This window comes from Saccopteryx bilineata, chromosome 1 (assembly GCF_036850765.1).
Source record: "Saccopteryx bilineata isolate mSacBil1 chromosome 1, mSacBil1_pri_phased_curated, whole genome shotgun sequence".
NCBI lineage: Eukaryota > Metazoa > Chordata > Mammalia > Chiroptera > Emballonuridae > Saccopteryx > Saccopteryx bilineata.
In genome coordinates this window covers 263472197-263495427 of record NC_089490.1, presented here as the reverse complement: position 1 = coordinate 263495427, position 23231 = coordinate 263472197, and the positions used below count along the sequence as shown (strand labels likewise).

At 35.5% G+C, this 23231-nt stretch overlaps 1 protein-coding gene across 15 annotated transcripts in view; it reads left to right on the top strand.

The window, feature by feature from the left end:
* Positions 1–23231, top strand: part of ERBIN (erbb2 interacting protein) — a 153025-nt gene that overhangs the window by 89810 nt on the left and 39984 nt on the right. For all 15 annotated transcript variants that reach the window (XM_066242242.1, XM_066242232.1, XM_066242251.1 and 12 more), the window contains 7 exons: positions 1753–1827; positions 2820–2964; positions 3952–4024; positions 4639–4768; positions 5475–5590; positions 7121–7190; positions 19504–19603. In XM_066242242.1, the coding sequence (XP_066098339.1) occupies positions 1753–1827; positions 2820–2964; positions 3952–4024; positions 4639–4768; positions 5475–5590; positions 7121–7190; positions 19504–19603 (709 nt within the window). The remainder of the gene's footprint in view (positions 1–1752; positions 1828–2819; positions 2965–3951; positions 4025–4638; positions 4769–5474; positions 5591–7120; positions 7191–19503; positions 19604–23231) is intronic.

The window sequence follows — 23231 nt, the reverse complement described above, 5'->3', positions numbered from 1 at the left end:
TTTAGTTATTACTCTATGATATCAGAAAATATGCTAGATACATATTTTTTGAAGAAGATTTATTAATATGAATATCATCAAAATTTTTATATTGTCTGCAAGTTTTTTTTAAAATTGTGGTAGATTTCAATGATAATCTTGAGAACAAGACTTTTTCAACACTGTCAGCTGCGTGATCTCCCTGTTGATACTGTATTGTTATGTTTGCTCACTAAGTACAGTCGGCTTCTCAGCTGAAGTCAGTGAAGAATTATGGTGGTTTTGAGTACCTCATTTTTTATAAAATACTTTTTCATATTATTTATTATATTTTATTTAAAGATGGTTTGTGATTGGTTTTATTGTGTATTGTGGAAGGTTTTACTGCTTGTGAAAAAATATATTTTCTATACTTTTTATTTTATTTTTTTTCTGAAGTTGGAAACGGGGGAGGCAGTCAGACTCCCTCATGTGCCCGACTGGGATCCACCCGGCATGCCCACCAGGGGGCGATGCTCTGCACATTTGGGGCATCGCTTCATTGCAACCAGAGCCATTCTAGCACCTGAGGCAGAGGCCATAGAGCCATCCCCAGCGCCCGGGCCAACTTTGCTCCAGTGGAGCCCTGGCTGCGGGAGGGGAAAAGAGAGACCGAGAGGAAGGAGAGGGGGAGGGGTGGAGAAGCAGATGGGTGCTTCTCCTGTGTGCCCTGGCCAGGAGTCGAACCTGGGACTCCTGCACGCCAGGTCAACACTCTACCACTGAGCCAACCAGCCAGGGCCTCTATACTTTTTAAATTATCTAGCTATTGTACTCTCTTAGTATTTGTTTTACATGTATTTATTTTCAAATTAACTGTTTGAAAATTCATAATTGTTAATTTTATGAATCAGCAGCATTCAAAATCATTAATTTTTGTACCATTTTAGTCATCCAACATTATACATTATTAAAAATGTAGAATTTTAACAGGTAAAGCACAAAAGGAAATTTCTTTAATTCATGTTTCACCTAGAATTCTTACCTATAAAAAGTAAATCTGAATGATGTGCCTTTTATATATTATGTTATTATAGTGATTAGATACATTGGCACTGTATGCCATCACAATGTCATTGATTGGACACAGGTTTGTGGGGTGATAGAAATACCTTTGAAGGATGAATTCAGAAGAACTTCCAAGGGTGAATACCCAAGATCAAGTTTTGCCTAAATGCCAAGATCCCCTGCAACTCTTCAATTTTTTGGTCCTCAACATCATATTATAAACAATATTCCACTGTCTAATTCCTGGGAGTTTAAAGTAACAGAATATGCTTCTCGTGTGCTTATGCCTTGGTTTACTTCCTTTTCCTTTACTATTGGACATTTAAGATGTATGTTGCTTTTTCTTTTTCTTCTTCCTTATTTTTCTTAAAAGCCTTCATCTTTTTACAGGTAATGATTGAGAGTATCTTTTTATTGTACTCTTGAAAGCAGTGGCCCTTATTTTAATTTTTTAATTCATTGTGTAAATACTTGTACCTATTATGTAACCAAAAGTGTAAATAAATTTTATATACTCTACTGTTAGGAAATGTCTATCTTCTTTACTAATAATATAACCATAATGTAATGGATAGGCTTGACTTAGTTCTGCTTTTATTTTTTCCTCTTTATTTTTCTTTTGTTTTAAACTAAAAGTTACCTTTAGAAATTTCCAGGGGCTCTTTTGCCCAGTAAAGACATTCAAGTAAATAATTAGATTCCCCTTCTTCCTCCCAATACAAACAGCCTGAAGTACTTGAGCAACTAAGTGGATTGAAAGAATTTTGGATGGATGGTAATAGACTGACTTTTATTCCAGGGGTATGTATATCAAATTTTAAATGGCTTTATTTTGCAGTTTTATGAACTGTATGATTTCAAATTACTTTTACTTAGTGAAAAAATAGTGATTATTTAGTTCTTAATAGTATGAAATAGTTATAAACAAATTATTATTATTATTATTATTATTATTATTTGTATTTTTCTGAAGCTGGAAACGGGGAGAGACAGACTCCCGCATGCGCCCGACCAGGATTCACCCAGCACACCCACCAGAGGCGACGCTCTGCCCACCAGGGGGCGATGCTCTGCCCCTTTGGGGCGTCGCTCTGCCGCGACCAGAGCCACTCTAGCGCCTGGGGCAAAGGCCAAGGAGCCATCCCCAGCGCCCGGGCCATCTTTGCTCCAATGGAGCCTTGGCTGCGGGAGGGGAAGAGAGAGACAGAGAGGAAGGAGAGGGGTGGTGGAGAAGCAAATGAGCGCTTCTCCTATGTGCCCTGGCTGGGAATCGAACCCGGGTCCCCCGCACGCCAGGCCGATGCTCTACCGCTGAGCCAACTGGCCAGGGCCAAATTATTATTTTTTGCTATCAACATATGCTTGATTAAAATCAGAAAATTTTTATAATCTTGTAAAATAGTTTCTTTTTAATACCACAGAGTATGTTCTTTCCAGAGGTTGCTGTTGACTTTATAACCTAATTCAGTTTGCCCATGGAATTGTTAAAGTAGTATGTTTTTCATGTGGTTTCTGTCTTGCCATTCCATTGTATTGATTCTTACAAAAGTGTAAGAATCCCTATATGTGCCAACTCCCTAGCCAGTGATGGACAATTGAGTTCCCAGAGAAAAGTATATGTCCACTGTCATTTTGCTGGACTAAAATTAGTAGGAGGTCTTAGCTTTATCACTGAATATATTACTAATAGTATTTTTAAATTATAAGTTATACCTTGGCATTATGTCTATTACCTGAATGTTTTACAAATTACTGTTGATAGAGTCATTAGACTTTCTTTTCTTTATTTATAGTTTATGGGTAGTTTGAAACAGCTCACATATTTGGATGTTTCTAAAAATAATATTGAAATGGTTGAAGAGGGAATTTCAGCATGTGAAAACCTTCAAGACCTCATATTATCAAGCAATTCACTTCAACAACTGCCTGAGACTATTGGTTTGTATCTCTTTTTAATTCATGCAATTAATTTTTACTAATGTAATATCTGAGAAATTAAGTTTTTGCTGTTGCTTGATTTGTTGAGATAGTAAAACTGTACACAGATCTTGAATTTTTTCCTGATTTGATAAGTTATACAATTTACTCCTTTGTTGATGTTAATGTGTTTTTATTTAAGGTAATATCATTTTATCACTGTAATAAATATTTTTTAAAAGAGGTTTATTGATCCAAACTCTGTTTAATTCTTGATCTGAACTTTTTTCAGTCCTCCTTCATTATAGACTCACAGACAAGAAAGAGGAGTTTAGTAAATTCTTTAAGAGTCTGTATTTATTTGTCTAGTTGCTTGTCTGATAATCAAGGAAATTGAATTGTTTTAATTAAAGAACCATAAAGTTAAATATTGGCGTCTTCATGACGTTTAAATATAAAAACCGAAAAGTGTCTTTACATATTTTTTAATTGAACTAAATAGTTGTTTTAGCTCAGGTTACATTTTGCAGATTCTACTATAATTTATTCAGCACGTTAACTTTTAAATTAAGCTCCATTTTATTGTTTTAGTATTTAATATACATAAAATACACAGAATAGTTTTGTTACACACCTATGAAAACTACCTTTATACTACCATTTCTTTAACCCAATAATACCACACATTTGTATTATATGTTTTCACTGTGTCATGAAATTGTTTTAAGGAAGAAGACTATAACAGTAAACAAAGCAGACAAAAACTCCCTACTCTTGTGACATTTATGGGAATTAAATAGATAAATATACACTAATGTTAAGAGGTGATATGTATGTGAAAATGAAAAATATAGGTTAAGGGAGTAGAGAGTGATGGGGTTGGTGTGGTATCTGCAAGTTTATTAAGAAAGTACATTATGATTAATGTCAAATGTGTCCATGTTGTCTGTTGGTTGACTTGCTTGTAGTTCATGCTGGAAAACTGTGTATTATTTCTTCCCTCAATAGGTTCATTGAAGAATGTAACAACTCTTAAAATAGATGAAAATCAATTAATGTATCTACCAGACTCTATAGGAGGGTAAGACTTTTGTGAATTAACAGAACTAAAGCCTGAGCAGGCAGTGGCACAGTGGATAGAGTGTTGACCTGAGATGCTGAGAACCCAGGTTCTAAACTCTCAGGTCACTAGCTTGAGCACAGGGTCCCAACTTGAGCGTGGGATCATAGACATGACCCCATGGTTGCTGGCTTGAGGCCAAAGGTCACTGGCTCAGCTGGAGCCCCCTGTTCAAGGCACATATGAAAAGCAATCTGAAAACGAAAGAGCCTTACCTATTAAGTTGATGCTTGTCATCTCTTTCCATTCCTGTCTGTCCCTGTATGTCCCTTTCTCCTTCACTAAATATATATATAGAACTAGGAGACTTTACTTTCAGTACAGTATGCCATATGTATTTTCGCGTAATTGCATAAATAGCAGCTAAAGGGAGAATCCATAAACATTTAAATAAGCAATTGATTATGGGTTGGATACCTTTATAATAAAGATAGGCCAATTTTTTATTGGTTTATCCTAGTGGAAATAGAGTTGCTAGTCTTATTAAAGTCAAGTTTAAATGTTCCTATGTTCTTAAGGTTTGGATTATATATAAAAAATGTTTTTCAAATGTATATTATCTTTCTTAATTGAAGGTTAGTGTCAATAGAAGAACTGGATTGTAGCTTCAATGAAGTTGAAGCTCTGCCTTCATCTATTGGGCAGCTTACTAATATAAGAACTTTTGCTGCAGATCATAATTATTTACAACAGCTACCCCCAGAGGTACTGTATTTTAAATTTCTTTTGAATTTAATTTTTTCTAATTATTTACTATAGCTACCTAGTGTGGTTTTATTTTCATTCAGAAATACCATGTAACTAAGTTATTTTCTAAAGAATTAGCTTTATTGATTTACAAGAGATAACTAGATATTTTTATGCATGAAAACATAATTGAAAAGGGAAATACATAATTTTCTTCTATAAATGAACATTTTTCATAATTTTTTTTTTTTTGTATTTTCTGAAGCTGGAAACGGGGAGAGACAGTCAGATAGACTCCCGCATGCACCTGACCGGGATCCACCCGGCACGCCCACCAGGGGGCGACACTCTGCCCACCAGGGGGCGATGCTCTGCCCCTCTGTGGCGTCGCTCTGTTGCGAACAGGGCCACTCTAGCACCTGGGGCAGAGGCCAAGGAGCCAGCGCCTGGGCCATCTTTGCTCCAATGGAGCCTTGCTGCGGGAGGGGAAGAGAGAGAGAGAGAGGAAGGAGAGGGGGAGGTGTGGAGAAGCAGATGGGCGCCTCTCCTGTGTGCCCTGGCCGGGATTCGAACCCGAGACTTCTGCACGCCAGGCCAACGCTCTACCACGGAGCCAACCAGCCAAGGCCCATTTTTCATAATTTTTGAAAATATTTATATTTTACTTATGTCTGTTAGGCAGTAGACCAAATTTCTAACCTGCAGTTCCATGTTTCTCTTTCAGATTGGCAATTGGAAAAATATAACTGTGCTGTTTCTCCATTCCAATAAACTTGAGACACTTCCAGAAGAAATGGGTGATATGCAGAAATTAAAAGTCATTAATTTAAGTGACAATAGGTTTGTAATAATGTATTAGTTGGTTTATAGAAGACATTGATTGGATAAAATTAAAGTTTCAATACATGTGATAGAAAATCTAATGCATGTTCTTTTCATATATATTTTTATTTTTTAATAGAATTTTTATCTGAAATAATGATCTAATTTTCACTGATGTTAATAATCATGCTGTGGTTGTCACGGTTCATTTTGTGTTGACTAGCTGTGCAATCTTTATTCTCTCTTTCATAGCAACCTTTTTTATTCCTAAAGTCAGATCTTCACCTTAGATTGCTGTTGAACAAAGCAGCTTTTAATGTCATCTGCTCTTTGTATTTTTCTGAGCAGAAGTGTGATTAGGTACCCATCATATAGCTTGGACAGCATAGCCAAGATGTAGAGCAAATATATCACTAAGGTAGCAAAATTATAAAAATATTTTAAATTAGAACAGATTGTCCATAATTTTTTCCTGAGGTAAAGATAGAATATAGTAATCCCTCCCCTTATTTATGATTTCCCTTTTTGTTGTTTAATTACGTGCAATAAGTTGTGGCTCGAAAGTACTCGGAAAAACTTCCAGAAATAAACAATTCATAAGTTTTAAATTGCATACTGTTCTGAGTAGTGTAATGAAATCTCACTCCCTTTCACTGTAGGCATGAATCATTTGTTTATATAGTGTGTCCACGCTGTATATACCACCTGCCCTGTTTGTCACTTAGAAAGCCTCTTATTACTAGCTTCCTCCTTCCCTCCCTCCCTTCCTTTTTCCTTCTCTCCTTCTTTCTCTCCCTCCCTTTTTCCCTCTCTTCCTCCCTTTTCCTCTCTCTCCCTCCCTCTCTCCTTCTTCCCCTTTCCTCTCTCAAAGATCAATGGAAAAAATAATAATACATATTTTTTAATTAAATTATTTTTTTGCCCTTTTATTGTACCCTAAAACTAGAGCCCTAGGTTCCAACAAATTGCCCTGGAAAGATGGGTATAAAGGAGTAGATAAGAATAAGACAGAAGGTTTAAGTAGACATTCTATTTTAAATAGGCTTCTAGTCTCATTTAACATTCTAATGAGTATTTATATTACTTTAGTTTTTACTCATATGTTAAAGTGTAGATCACAATGAAATATAGGTCAGTGCAGTTTTTATAACAAACTGTCACTAAGAGTGCTTCATATAACAGTTTGTTCTGTCTAGATACAAGTAAAATATCCAAAGACATTTTATGAGACATTGCTTAATGTGTCCTTGTCTTTTCATTAAGGTAGGGGTAGTTAGCATTTTTTCTTTGTAGATAATTTTTTTAGGTTATTGGATTATCTATATTTTTTGCCCAAATTGATTCAGTTGAACAATTTTAATTATGTTTTAAAAACTAGATAACATTTTATATCCTATTCAAAGACCTATATTGGCTTTTTCCCCTGAATTAACTTTTTCTCCTATTTTCATGTGCAATAACATAACATAGTTTAGAAGACCATTAGCAACTCTCATTTTTACATTTCACATTTTAAAGTTTAATTTTTATTTGTGTATTTTCCAACAGACTGAAGAATTTGCCCTTTAGCTTTACAAAGCTACAGCAATTGACTGCGATGTGGCTCTCAGATAATCAGGTGGGCATTCTGATTTTGTAAATTACTGCATCCAATTGAGCTTTGCAATTATGTATTTTAATTTACGTAGGATCATTTAAGAGCAGTTATACTGGTGAACATATGTATAACATACTATATATAAGGAAGACCTTAAAAAATATTTTGGTACAGATAATTTTTGTGAAATAGGTATAGATTTATAAGTGGTAAATCCAGTTGAACTTGTCTAATTTCCCCAAAATCTGTTAAAAAGGGAAAAAAAGGTGTATTAATTAGGAAGTCAGACAGTATATCCCTAACTTGCTAGTTTTTGTAATGACTCTCTATGGCATATATTTGTAAAAATTTGATAATTAATTTTAATTTTACTTCTAATTAAGTACTTTCATACAACTTAAGGAAGTGTTTCTAAAAGATTAAGAGTTATAGCTTGGGCTTATTTTTGTCGGGAAAACATACATTGAAAGCTTACAAGAGAGCAGAGAAAGGCCACATGGAGGAGAGGAGAAGCAGCCAAGATGGCAGAATGCTGAAGTAGAAGCCAGTTTGTGCAGTTTTTGCAGAGAGAAGGAGATAGGGAACAGAGAGTGACCAGAAGATGGCAGCGGAGGAGGCAGATGCACAGACTCCCAGATCACACCACCAAACTGGATTACAAATTAATTTAGGAACAATCAGCATGAAAAACCAACTCTGGACTACAAGACCAGCTTTCAAAAACCAAGGAGCAAAGAAGAAGCCACACCGAGTCCGGTAGGGAGCACGGAGGAGCAACATCTCTCCAGCTCCAATCGGCAAAACAAGACACAGCTGAAAACAAGAAGTAGGGAGGAGGGGGTCTCCATGGAGATCTGAGATACACCTCTCCTTACTGAAGCGGAGAAAGCACCCTGCCTCCAGAGAGAGTAACTGGCAGATAAGGCCTTCAGAGTCTCAGGTTACACCCACGGCATTCCTTGATACAGTTTCAAATAAGCCCCCTGCTGAGATCAGTAAACAAGACTACAAGTGAGAAGAAACAAATCAAGACTTCAAAGCAGCCCAAATCCAAAGGTGGATTACAAATAATAGCTGATGCCAACCCAAGAAGACCTAGAAATAACACAACTGAAAACTGGAGGCAGACAACACCAAACCTAGACTCAACCAGCCCTGCAAACAACACACTCAAACACACAGACATAATGAGAAGACAGAGAAGTGCAATCCAAATGAAACCACAAGAAAAATCTCCAGAAAAGGAACTGAGTGATATGGAAATAACCAAACTGCTGGATGCAGAGTTTAGAATAATGATTGTTAGGATGCTTAGAGATGTTAGAACAACAATGGATGGTCATTACGAACACCTAAATAAAGAGATAGCAAGTATAAAAAAGGACATTGAAATATTAAAAAAGAATCAGTCAGAGGTGACAAATACAATATCAGAAATGAAGACCACAATGGAAAGAATTAAAAGCAGGATGGATGAAACTGAGGATCAAATCAGCGAGTTGAAGGACAAGATGAACAAAGGCATGAAAGCAGAGCAGAAAAAAGAGACTCAAAAAGTCTGAGGAAACTGTGAGAGGGCTCTGTGACAACATGAAGAGAAATAAATTCGCATCATATGGGTTCCAGAAGAAGAGAAAGAACAAGGAATAGAAACTTGATTCAATCAAATCATAGCTGAAAACTTTCCTAAATTGATGCAAGGAAGGGTCTCACAAGTTCAGGAAGCACAGAGAACTCCATTAAAGAGAAACCCAAAAAGACCTACACCAAGACACATCATAATTAAAATACCAAAACTAAGCGATAAAGAGAAAATATTAAAAGCTGCTAGAGAAAAAAAGGCTATCACCTACAAAGGAGCCCCCATAAGGATGACATCCGACTTCTCAACAGAAACACTTGAGACCAGAAGGGAATGGCAAGAAATATTCAAAGTAATGCAGAACAAGAGCCTACAACCAAGACTACTTTAACCAGCAAGGCTATCATTTAAAATTGAAGGAGAAGAGATACAAAGGTTGAGGGTTCGGGGGACCTGAGGATGGCAGCGGAGTAGGCAGATGCACAGACTCCCAACTCACACCACAGAACTGGATTATAAACTAATTTTTTAACAATCAGCATGAAAAACCAAATCTGGACTACAAGAACAGCTCTCAAAAACCAAGGAGCAAAGAAGAAACCACAACAAACCTGGTAAAATTGAAGAAGAAAAAAAAGCTTCCCAGACAAAAACAAAGCTCAAGAAATTCATTACAACCAAACCAATGCTGCAGGAAATGTTAACGGGCCTGTTGTAAACAGATCAAAGTGGGAAAAGAATATAGCAAAAGAGGAATATAGCTTTAAAGAATAAAATGGCAATAACTACATATCAATAATAATCTTAAATGTAAATGGATTAAATGATCCAATCAAAAGACATAGGGTGGCTACGTGGATAAGAAAACAGGACCCGTACATATGCTGTCTACAAGAGACACACCTTAGAACAAAAGATATACATAGATTGAAGGTAAAAGGATGGAAAAAGATATTTCATGCAAATGGAAATGAAAAAAAAGCTGGGGTAGCAATACTTATATCAGACAAATTGTACTTTAAACAAAGGATATAGTAAGAGGTAAAGAAGGCCACTACATAATGATAAAGGGAGTAATCCAACGGGAAGATATAACTATTATAAATATATATGCACCTAATATAGGAGCACCTAAATATATAAAGCAGACTTTGATGGATTTAAAGGGCGAGATCAACAGTAATACTATAATAATAGGGGATTTCAATACCTAAAACTAACATCACTAGATAGATCCTCAAGAAAGAAAATTAACAAAGAAACAGCCTTATTGGACACACTAGATGAACTCGATTTAATAGATATCTTCAGAACCTTTCACCCTAAATCAGCAGAATATACGTTCTTTTCAAGTGCTCATGGTACATTCTCTAGGAGAGACCACATGTTAGGGCACAAAAGTGGTCTCAACAAATTTAAGAAGATTGAAATCATATCAAGCACTTTCTCCGATCACAACGGCATGAAACTAGAAATGAACCACAACAGAAAAACTGAAAAATACTCACACATATGGAAACTAAATAGCATGTTATTAAATAACGAAATGGTTAACAATGAAATCAAAGAAGAAATAAAAAATTCCTAGAAACAAATGATAATGAGCAAACAACAACTCAAAAATTATGGGACACAGCAAAAGCAATCCTGAGAGGGAAGTTCATAGCATTACAGGCAATCCTTAAGAAGCTTGAAAAAGCTTAAATAAACAACCTAATCCTTCATGTAATAGAACTAGAAAAAGAACAGCAAGTAAGGCAGAGACTTAGTAGAAGGAAGGAAATAATAAAGATCAGAGCGGAAATAAATGACATAGAAGCTAAAGAAATTATACGGAGGATCAATGAAACCAAGTGCTGGTTCTTTGAAAGGGTAAACAAGATTGATGAACCTTTAACAAGACTCACCAAGAAAAGAAGAGAGAGGATTCAAATAAATAAAATTAGAAATGAGAGTGGAGAAATAACAACCAACACAACAGAAATACAAAATATTGTAAGAAAATACTATGAAGAACTGTATGCCAAAAAATTGAACAACCTAGGTGAAATGGACAAATTCCTTGAAACATATCGTCTTCCAAAAATCAATCTGGAAGAATCAGAAAACCTAAGCAGACCGATTACAACAAAAGAGATCAAAACAATTACCAAAAAACTCCCCAAAAACAGAACTCCTGGGCCCGATGGCTTCACTGCTGAATTCTACCAAACATTCAAAGAACTAACTCCTATCCTTCTCAAGCTATTTCAAAAAATTCAAGAGGAAGGAACACTTCCAAGTTCCTCTTATGAGGTGCGCATAATTCTGATTCCAAAACCAGGCAAAGGCAACACAAAGAAAGAAAATTATAGGCCGATATCCCTGATGAATTTAGATGCTAAAACCTCAACAAAATATTAGCAAACCGGATCCAGCAATACATGAAAAAAATCATACATTATGATCAAGTGGAATTTATTCTGGGGAGACAAGGATGGTACAGCATTCATAAATCAATTAATGTGATTCACCACATAAACAAAAGGAAGGAGAAAAACCACATGATAATTTCAATAGATGCAGAAAAAGCATTTGATAAAATCCAGCACCCACTTACGATCAAAACTCTTAGCAAAGTGGGAATACAGGGAACATACCTCAACATGATAAAGGCCATCTATGATAAACCCACAGCCAACATTATAATTAATGGACAAAAATTAAAAGCAATTCCCCTAAAATCAGGAACAAGGCAGGGGTGCCCCCTTTCACCATTCTTATTCAACAAGTACTGGAAGTCCTAGCTACAGCAATCAGACAAGAAGAAATAAGAAGGCATCCAAATGGAAGAGAAGAAGTAAAACTATCATTATTTGCAGATGATATGATATTGTATATAGAAAACCCTAAAGTCTCAGTCAAAAAACTATTAGACCTAACAAACGAATTCAGCAAAGTGGCAGGATATAAAATTAAGACACAGAAATCAGAGGCATTTTTATACACGAACAATGAACTGTCAGAGAAATTAAGGAAACAATCCCCTTCACTATTGCAACAAAAAAAATAAAGTACCTAGGAGTAAATTTAAACAAGGAGGTTAAAGACTTGTACTCAGAAAATTATAAAACATTGATAAAAGAAACCAAGGAAGACACAAACAAGTGGAAGCATATACCGTGCTCATGGTTAGGAAGAATAAACATTAAAATGTCTATATTAGCCAAAGCAATTTATAAATTCCATGCAATACCAATTAAAATACCAATGATATACTTCAAAAATATAGAACACATATTCCAAAAATTTATATGGAACCAAAAAAGAACACAAATAGCCTCAGCAATCTTGAAAAAGAAGAATAAAGTGGGAGGTATCACACTTCCTGATATCAAGTTATACTACAAGGCCATTGTACTCAAAACAGCTTGGTACTGGCATAAGAACAGACATATTGATCAATGGAACAGAACAGAGAACCAGAAATAAACCCACATCTTTATGGACAACTGATATTTGACAAATGAGGTAAGAGCATACAGTGAAGTAAGGACAGTTTCTTTAACAAATGGTGTTGGGAAAATTGGACAGCTACCTGCAAAAAAATGAAACTAGACCACCAACTTACACCATGCCCAAAAATAAACTCAAAATGGATAGAGGACTTAAATGTAAATCATGAAACCATAAGTATCCTAGAAGAAAACTTGGGCAGTAAGCTCACCGACATCTATTGCAGAAATATCTTTGCTGAATTATCTCCACAGGCAAATGAAATAAAAGACAGGATAATCAAATGGAACTATATCAAACTAAAAAGCTTTTGCACAGCTAAAGACAATAAGAACAGAATAAAAAGACAAACCACACAATGGAGAATATATTCGACAATTCATCTGATAAGGGATTAATAACCAAAATTTATAAAGAACTTGCAAAACTCAACACCAGGAAGACAATCTCCAATCAAAAAATGGGCACAAGAAATGAATAGACACTTCTCCAAAGTGGACATAAAGATGGCCAATAGACAAATGAAAAAATGTTCAACATCACTAATTATTAGAGAAATGCAAATTATTAATAAAACCACAATGAAATAACACCTAACACCAGTCAGAATGGCACTCATTGTCAAAACAACACACAATAGGTGCTGGTGAGGATGTGGAGGAAGGGAACCCTCCTGCACTGCTGGTGGGAATAAAGACTGGTGTAGCCACTGTGGAAAACAGTATGGAGATTCCTCAAAAAATTAGAAATGGAACTACCCTTTGACCCAGCCATCCACTTATAGGAATATATCCCAAGGACACCATATCACTGACTGAAATAAAGAAATGCACCTCCATGTTTATGGCAGCATTGTTCACAATAGCGAAGATCTGGAAACAGCCCAAGTGTCCGTCAGTAGACGAGTGGATTAAAAAGCTTTGGTACATATATACTATGGAGTACTATGGGGCCATGAAAAAGAAGGAAATACTACCTTTTTGCAACAACATGGAGGGACCTGGAAACTATTATGTTGAGTGAAATAAGCCAGGCAGAGAAAGAAAAATCTCATATGACCTCACTCATTTGAGGAATCCAAGGAATAATGAGAACTGAGGAACGGAATTGAGACAGAGGGAGGGATCAAAGGGACCAGAGGAAAAGAGGACAGAGGGAAAGGGGATGATAGGATGGGATCAACCTGAAGGGAAGTAGAAAGGGCACTGTAGCGAGGGAGTAAGGGAGATGTTGAAGGGAATAGAGGGGAGTGGGGAGGCATTCGGTTTGACCCTAGAATATATGTAAACACAATTAATTAAATTAAAAAAATTTATGTAAAAAAAATAAGAAAGCTTACAGTGCTGGAGATATATATTGGTAAAGCACATAGACTTCCTACATTCTTATTGAGTTTAGATTCTCATGGAAGACAGTTATCTAGGGAATGTTTCAGAGCTCTAGAGAAAAATAAAGCTTGATAGCCATTAGAGGAATAGCAGGGTTGAATATACAATTTGCTGATCTTTCTCATAAATTATTGCTGAGTTTTGACTTTAAGTAATGCCTTATAATAATTTATTTAAAGCTATATAATATTTTACCAAGTTTGGGTACATAATCTCATGAGATATTTATAAGATCCATTGTGACATTTGCTTGGGAACTGTTTTATGTTTCTATTCGGATTATATTAAAAACCCTGTTGTAAATACTGTAGTAAAGGAACCTACTTGTCTATATTTCAGGATTCTCCAAACTTCCTAATATAGGACCTCTTTCCACTTAACTCATTAAAACCCTAAAAGTTTTAATTTGATGTTGAATCAGACTGTAGTATTCACTTTTTCTGCACATTAAGAAAGTATTAGAATTATGATACCTTTGTTTTTATTAGAGGTTGATCACAAGTGATTGCTACATCTATTAAATATGTCAGTTCATATATTTGGAAGTGTTAACTATATGATCTCTCTTAATTGCATACCTTTGAAACAGATTTGTAATTTTGCATCTGGATTCACAAAACATTTGCTGGGCGCTGGCATATGCCAGCTAATTACGGTATGAATGAGACATAGCTTCCAATCTTGAGAACTCTGAGACTTTTAGTAAAATAGTGCTATGGTGGATGAATCAATACCAGCAAGTTATGACAGGTGACTCATTTTAGTGAAATTATCTAGTATCTAGTATCTCATACTATATTTACAGTGTTCTCTTCTTGTCCCCATTTGTTAATTACTTTAATACAAAAATTGGGGTGAAGACGGTTTTGTACTTTCCTGTTTGACAAAATAGTAAGGTAGTAAATAGTAAAACATACCCAACATAGCTATAAAACCTCCTTTACAGTACAAAGCAGACAACTTGCTATAAAAGAAAAAAATATAAGGGAAAAGGTATGTTACAGTGATTTGATTATAGATTATAAAAATAATTTTTTTAAGTGAGAAGAGGGGAGATAAGAAAGACAGATTCCATGAGAATCTGCACGTGCCCTGACCAGGATATATTATACCCTATCTGGGGCTGATGCTTGAATCAACTGAGCTATCCTCAGAGCCCAAGGCTTACGCTTGGACCAACCGAGCTATCCTCAGCACCTGGGGCTGACACTTGAACCAGTCGAACCACTGTCTGCGAGAGGAGAAGAGAGTGAATAGGAGGGATAAAGAGGGGAAGAAAAGCAGGTAGTCGCTTCTCATGTGTGCAAATCAATAAATATGATTCATCACATAAACCAGAAGTAAGGATAAAAATCACGAGATAATATCAATAGATGCAGAAAAAGCATTTGATAAAATCCAGCACCCATTTATGATCAAAACTCTCAGCAAAGTGGGAATACAGGGAACATACCTCAACATGATGAAGGCCATCTGTGACAAACCCACAGTCAATATCATACTCAATGGGCAAAAATTAAAAACAATCCCCTTAAGATAAGGAACAAGGCAGGGGTCCCCCCTTTCATCACTCTTCTTCAACTTAGTTCTGGAAGAAGTCCTAGCCACAGCATTCAGACAAGAAGAAGAAATAAAAGGCATCCAAATTGGAAAAGAGGAAATAAAACTATCATTATTTGCTGATGCCATGATACTGTACATAGTAAATCCTAAAGTCTCAGTATATACCAACAATAAACTATCTGAAAGAGAAATTAAGGAAACAATCTCCTTCACATTGCAACCAAAAAAATAAAGTAGCTAGCAGTAAATTTAACCAAATAGATAAAAGACTTGTACTCGGCAAATTTTAAAACATTGAAAAAAGAAATCAAGGAAGATACAAACAAGTAGAAGCATACACCGTGTTTATGGATAGGAAGAATAAACATCATTAAAATGTGTAGATTACCCAAAGCAACCTATAAATTCAGTGCAATGCCTATTAAAATACCAATGGCATACTTCAAAGAGGTAGAACAAATACTCCAAAAGTTTATATGAAACCAAAAAAGAACACAAATAGCCTCGGCAGTCTTGAAAATGAAGAATAAAGTGGGAGGTATCACACTTCCTGATATCAGGTTATACTACAAGGCCATTGTAATGGTACTGGCATAATAACCGGCATACGAAACAGCTAAGTACTGGCATAAGAACAGGCATATTGATCAATGGAACAGAACAGAGAACCCAGGAATAAACCCACGCCTTTATGGTCAATTGATATTTGACAAAGGAGGTAAGAGCATACAATGGAGTAAAGACAGTCTCTTTAATAAATGGTGTTGGGAAAATTGGACAGGTACATGCAAAAAAATGAAACTAGACCACCAACTTACACAATTCACAAAAATAAACTCAAAGTGGATAAAAGACTTAAATGTAAGTCATGAAACCATAAACATCTTGGAAGAAAACATAGACAGTAAACTCTGATATCTCTCATAGCAATATTTTTGCTGATTTATCTCCATGGGCAAGTGAAATAAAAGACAGGATGGGCCTGACCTGTGGTGGCGCAGTGGATAAAGCGTCGACCTGGAAATGCTGAGGTCGCCGGTTCAAAACCCTGGGCTTGCCTGGTCAAGGCACATATGGGAGTTGATGCTTCCACCTCCTCCCCCCTGTCTGTCTGTCTGTCTCTCTCTCTCTCTCTCTCTAAAATGAATAAATTAAAAAAAAAAGATAGGATGAACAAATCAGAGTATATCAAACTAAAAAGCTTTTTCACAGCAAAAGACACCATTAATGAAATAAAAAGACAACCCACACAATGGGAGGACATATTTGCCAATACGTCTGATAAGGGGTTAATAACCAAAATTTATAAAGAACTTCTAAAACTCAACAATTGGAAGGTAAACAGTCCAATTAAAATATAGGCAAAAGAACTGAATAGACACTTATCCATAGAGGACATACAGATGGCCAGTAGGCATATGAAAAAATGTTTGACATCACTAATCATCAGAGAAATGCAAATTAAAACCACCATGAGATACCACCTGGCACCTGTCAGAATGGCGCTCATTAACAAAACAGCACACAGTAAGTGTGTGTTGGCCAGGATGTGGAGAAAAGGGAACCCTCTTGAATTGCTGGTGGGAATGCTGACTTGTGCTGCCAGTGTGTAAAACAGTATGGAGTTTTCTCAAAAAATTAAAAATGGAACTGCCTTTTGACCCAGCTATCCCACTTTTTGGAATATATCCTAAGAATACCAAATCACTGATTCAAAAGAAGATATTCATTCCCATGTTTATGGCAGCAGTGTTTACAATAGCCAAGATCTGGAAACAGCCCAAGTGTCCGTCAGTGGACGAGTGGATTAAAAAGTTTTGGTATATATATATATATATATATATATATACAATGGAATACTACATGGCTGTGAAAAAGAAGGAAATCTTACGATAGTAAGATTTTTGCGATAGTATGGATGGACGTGGAGATTATTATGCTAAGTGAAATAAGCCAGGCAGAGAAAGACAAATATCATATGGTCTCGCTTATTGATATATATGGAATCTAATGAACAAAGTGAACTGAGGAATGGAATAGAGGCAGAGGTAGGGTCACAGGGACCAGAGGGACAGCAGTCAGAAGGAAGGGGGAATGGGGGATGGGATCAGAGAAGGTAAAGGGATTAGTGAAATTATATATACATAGAGATACAGATAACAGGACAGCAAATCCTAGAGGGAAAGAGGGAGGGAATTGGGGAAGGGGAACGAAAAGGGTATAAATAGAGACACGGCGGTGGGAGGGTTGAGGATGTTATATTGAGTGGGACACTTGATTCCATGTAAACACGATGAATTAAAATTAATTTTTAAAATGTGATGGAATATATCCGTTTCCAAACTCTTTAACAGTTCTTGAATCCTATTTTTTTTTTAAATCTTTTTAGAAGATAATATCTTCTTGAGAATACAATTTAAGAAATAAAGGATTTTCAGGCAACTTTGAGAGCTGCATTGAAGTTGGTTACCACAGTCTTGTAATTACATTAATTTGCTCAGTGTGTGAGACAGATAAATCACATAATTGTAATGATGCTGGGTTGCAGCTTTGCCTAGCCAGGTACAAGGGAAGGACAGCATAGCAAGTAGATCTTGGAAATTGGCAAGACAGTGGTTATAATGAAATACGGTGAGGTACAGAAAGAGAAGCAAAGATAGGAAAGAATGGTGGTGATAGAGTTGAATGTTTAGAGGGAGTGGCAGTCTTGTTGATTAGCAAGTATTGTAGGATCAGTAAAGCGGGAGAGCTTCATAGTGTCTATGTTACCATGCCCTGCTGGTTATCCTTTTGACTGGTCACTTGTCAGTTTCAATTTCAGGAATTTTTCTTCTGCCTTATATGTTGGTGCCTCTCATGGTGCCCTGGACCAGTGGTATTCAACCACTGGTCTGCAGACCAGTGCCGGTCCATGAAAGACTTAACCACCCTGATGTTGTATGGAGATTATAGAGTCTGTAAGCTTCATACATCAGGATAGTTAACTCTTTCGTGGATTGGCACAAAATTACTGGTGGTTTTCAACCAGCACGGCTTTAGGCTGTGCTTTAGTTTCTTTCCTGTACTTGCCCCTAAGGCACATTCATTTACTGGACTATAAGTATGACTATGTCATCTACATTTTATATCTGATGAAGGACCAGTGACTGGAAAAATTGGCATGAAAGAGTCAAGAATAGATGGATACTACTGGAGGTCACCAGATATTAGAAATGAAAATGGTAGAGGCAGGGTTTATGTTGCCTAAGAAGAACAGGTGTTTATACTTGAGAAGAGCAATGATCTCAGCATTTGTAAACACTAACTCAACTCCTGACCTAGGGTTTATGAGGTGTGTAAGAATAAGCAACCTATATTTGAGAAGGCTTCAGGGAAGTGCTCTCTTAGGAGGAGTAGATCTACGATTTCCATTATCTGAGGAGGTCAAAGAAAGTTTTCAGTGAAGAAGATATTTGGGATGCAGGGCAGTTTGTTTCCTGTGGAGGATGAAGGGGTTCACAGAGGAAAACTTTGCATGGGAGTAAAACTATAGCCAGCTGCAAGGTTTTCACAGGAGAAAGTCCAAAAAATTAATCGATAGGGTGGCAGGGGCAGGGAGGGTTTAGTAGTACCCTGCCTGTCTGGGGTCACCTGAAGCTTGGATTGACAGGATGTTAGGTCAGTAGGCTGGCACAAGTATTAGTATTAGAAAGTAAATTGAAAATGCTTGATAACTAGTTAAGAAAAAAACTTTAAGGAAAAATGAGGTCCAAAATAATGGGCTTCCAGTTTCACCACTGAGTAGTGGTGTCCTTAATAGAAACAAGAGACAAGGAGACACAGGGGAGAAGAGAGAGACAGGTTACAACTTATTGTTTAAGTACTTTGTTTTCAGGTAGAATAAACCTGCAGATAACTAGACTAAACCTTCCAAATAATTCCTACAAAAGCATCTTCTCAAAGGGTAATAGTAGAGGGGTAACATGTTGAATGGAAAGGCTTATTTTATAGCTTTATTAAATCACTATGATAAGTAATTATTGGAATGTAGATATACTTAGTATATGAGATGTTTTAAAACTTTATTGATAATCAGTGATGATTGCAATACAGTATGAGTTTGCTTTATACTAAAACTAATTTTTCACATTTTTATGAGGTTTTAAATTAATACTTAAAGTTTTGTATTATGTATATTTAAATTTGTTTTTGTAATCTACACATGGATACTTTACAGAAAAAATTGTGAGTACTCATTGAGAGGAACTGCTGGATATGTATTTGCTTTAGGGTTATTGAAAATTAAATATTTATTTTCTTTCCCTAGTCCAAACCCCTGATACCTCTTCAAAAAGAAACTGATTCAGAGACGCAGAAAATGGTGCTTACTAACTACATGTTCCCTCAGCAGCCAAGGACTGAGGATGGTAGGAATTTAAGAATCTCTTTTCTTTTAAAAAAAAAATAATATTGGTAAATCACAGCAAAATGTGAAGTAAATTTTAAGTCTCAAAAACTTTTAATAATTTGAAGGGAATTTGGAGAATTGTTAAAGTTCTCTGAAAATGGGATAATAAGGCAATAAATATTTCAGGCTTATAGATAGTGGAATATGGAGGTATATGCATATAAAATACTTCCTTAAATGATTCTTTGGCATTAAACAGTGAACATCTATTAGGGATCTCTCTACTCTAAATCACATTTAGCGAAGTGCTAGGAATGTGTGTTTAGTGATATGTGATTAGGATTATTAAACCAGGAAGTACTTTGTTCACGTCTGTTGGTTATAGAATTAATACTACTCTTGATTCTATACATGAGGTAAAGATAATCTGTAGCATTCTGAGTGTAAATGTTACTTCTGAGTTCTTAATTACATTTTGCCAAGAAAGGGGAATATACCTTTTACTATTTGCCACAAATGTTTTTCAACAATTATGATATTAAAACTTTAAACTAAGGAGCAGATTGTTTCTAATATATGTTGTATTGTGTGCATGTATGTTACATATACCATATGTAGCACTTAAAAATATAATTTTTAGCCTTGACCCAGTAGCTCAGAGCTTTGTCTCAAAGCGTAGAGGTTGCTGGTTTGATTCCTGGTCAGGGCACATACAGAAACAGATTGATGTTCCTGTCTCTCTCTCTTTACCTCTCTCTCTGAAATGAATAAATAAAAATTTTTCTGAAACCAGCAAAAATCTTTATGGCCACAAGTTATTTATAAATAAACTCAATATATATAAACACTGAAGAAAAATATCGTAGTTATTTTAATTTTTAAAATATACCATAGGCAAGTTAAGTAAACTCGAACTTCAGTTTTCTTATCTTGAAATGATAATAGCATCTCTTTTGCAAGATTTTTGTAAAAAAAATGAGAAGCACTGGTTTTAAAGTGCTTAGCACTGTGACAGAATCAAATTGCCTATTCTTATTCTTATACTGTAAACAATGAGAAACTTGTTACTTCTCTATGCTAATTTTTTTCTTTTGCTCTTTGCAAGAAAAAATAAAAGATAAGCTTTGATAAGTTATTTCATGGGTATATTTGATGAGATTTCTTTTGGTGAAGCAAAACTGTTTAACTTTTGAATTGAATTAGCAGTTATGACTTGTGAGGTACCAGGTATAAATGGCTTCATTCACTGGAGAGTCTGTAATTAAGGCTTAGAGAATAGGTTTATAAGCAAATTTTTTCCCTTGTATTTAAATCTGTTCCCAGTCCATACTTAGCAATATGATTTGGAAATATATAACAAAATACAGTATACTTAACTTTAGAGGTTCAGTGTATTGTTTTATCGAGGTATTCAAATGTGCATTTGAAATAAAGTTCAACATAGATATACCAACCTTGGCTTATGTTCCTACTCACGCAGTGTGGCGAATTATAGTAAACGTTCGGATACATCAATAGGTATTTTATGTGTTTGTTTGCCTTAGTTGCTGGGACACACTAATTTTCCACTTTTCTTTTGAGGGTGATTTCTGGTAATAGGAAATAGTGAGCATCTTGTAAATAATATTACTATCACCTACATACTATATTCATATAATTGTTTTTTTATGTGGGAAGATAGACTGTTAATACTTAAAATATTTGTGAGGAAAGAGAAGACATGAATTTTTGGTGTAGAGTGGAGACTTGAATGTCTTATTGCATGTTTTGGCAAACTGCTTTAGTAAATGGCCATTTGATAAATATTTTAGGCCTTATAGACCATAAGGTTTTTGTTGTCGATGCTGCCATGTTAGTGTGAAAGCAGTCACAGACAATTTGTAAACAGCTGAGCATAGGTGTGTTCTAATATAATTTTCTTTATTGACAAATACAGATTAATTGTTGTGTGTCATGAAATATTATTCTTTGGGTTTTTTCCCAGCAGTTTTAAAATTTTAAAACCATTCTTAGAACATAGACTATACAAAAACAGGAAGTGAGCCAGACTTAATAGTTTTCTATGTCCAATCTTTTTTTTTCTTTTTTTTTTTTAATACAGGGACAGAGATAGAGTCAGAGAGAGGGATAGATAGGGACAGACAGACAGATAGGAGAGAGATGAGAAGCATCAATCATCAGTTTTTCATTTTGACACCTTAGTTATTCATTGATTGCTTTCTCCTCTGTGCCTTGACTGTGGGCCTTCAGCCGACCGAGTAACCCCTTGCTCGAGCCAGCGACCTTGGGTTCAAGCTGGTGAGCTTTTGCTCAAGCCAGATGAGCCCATGCTCAAGCTGGCGACCTTGGGGGGGGTCTGGAACCTGGGTCCTCCGCATCCCAGTCCGACGCTCTATCCACTGCGCCACCGCCTGGTCAGGCTCTATGTCCTATCTTAAAGGATAGAAAAAGCAAACCCAGAAAATTCATTCTTATTCTCTATTTTGCTTTAATTATTTCAGAAAAATAGTAAAACTGAAAAATATTAGAAAGCAGCCAATATAGATATATTCCAAAGGAGGTTTCTCAAACAAAATTATTTTTTCTTTTGTCATTGAGCCAGTCTCCAAATAACATGTTTATCCTTTGATGTCATTGTATTAATAGTTAGTGCTTAGCCTGCCTGCTTTTGTTATTGGCATATAGACTTCAGATATTTTCATTCATTTTTACTAAAATAACCAAGCATAATTCAAACAACGAATAAAACTACTCAGAAGGTTATATATATTTTGTTTAATGAACTAAATTATAAAATGCACAGTTGTGAGATTGTTCCCTTCCAGGGAAAAACCAAATAAATATCCTCAGTCAAGCTACCTTTTGTTTCAATAAAAGTAGTTTACAGGTTATGACCCAATTCCTGTTTTTATGTAGCTCACAAAGTAAGAGTAGTTTTTACGGGTGAATATTTGCATCAGTTTGATGATAGTGAACACTGATATTCAACTCCAGTTAAGCAAAATGTTATTCCAACAATAAGAATTTCATTTCTCTCATTTAAGTGCCTGAATAATTTTCTTGATTTTTGTTTCTTGGCTCACAAAGCTTAACATACTTATTACCTGGCCATTTAGAGAAAAAGTTTGCTGACTCTCTCTTCTTACTGTTTTCATGATTCAAATTTCCTCTTTTCTTACTGTTCCTTCTTAAAAGATATAGTTCAGGTGAGTAGTTCATTTCTGATATGAAGAATAGAAGTAGCAAAATAAAATCTGGCCATTTCTAAATTTTGATTTTGGAGGTCTGTTTTAGAGTGGAAGAGTCTTCAATGGAAAGGTCCGAGATAGGTTTGTAATACTCAGAGTTCTCTTAGAGTTCACATATTTTAAAAAATACTTCACAAAAAAAAAACAACAAAAAAACAAAAAAACTTCACAATGGCTAGTATAAGGACAGCACTATAACATATTGCACTCACATACCAAGTTATGATCAAGCAGGTAAATTGCTTTTTAACTATAAGAAAAACTTTTTCCTTTATCACAGTGCCTCTGAGAAATAGGTAAGTCAGAAAATATTAAAAAATATATATATATATAATGTTTTTGTTTTGGAATTTTATGAATCTCAGAGAATTAGACACTTGGTTCACATTTAATTCATTC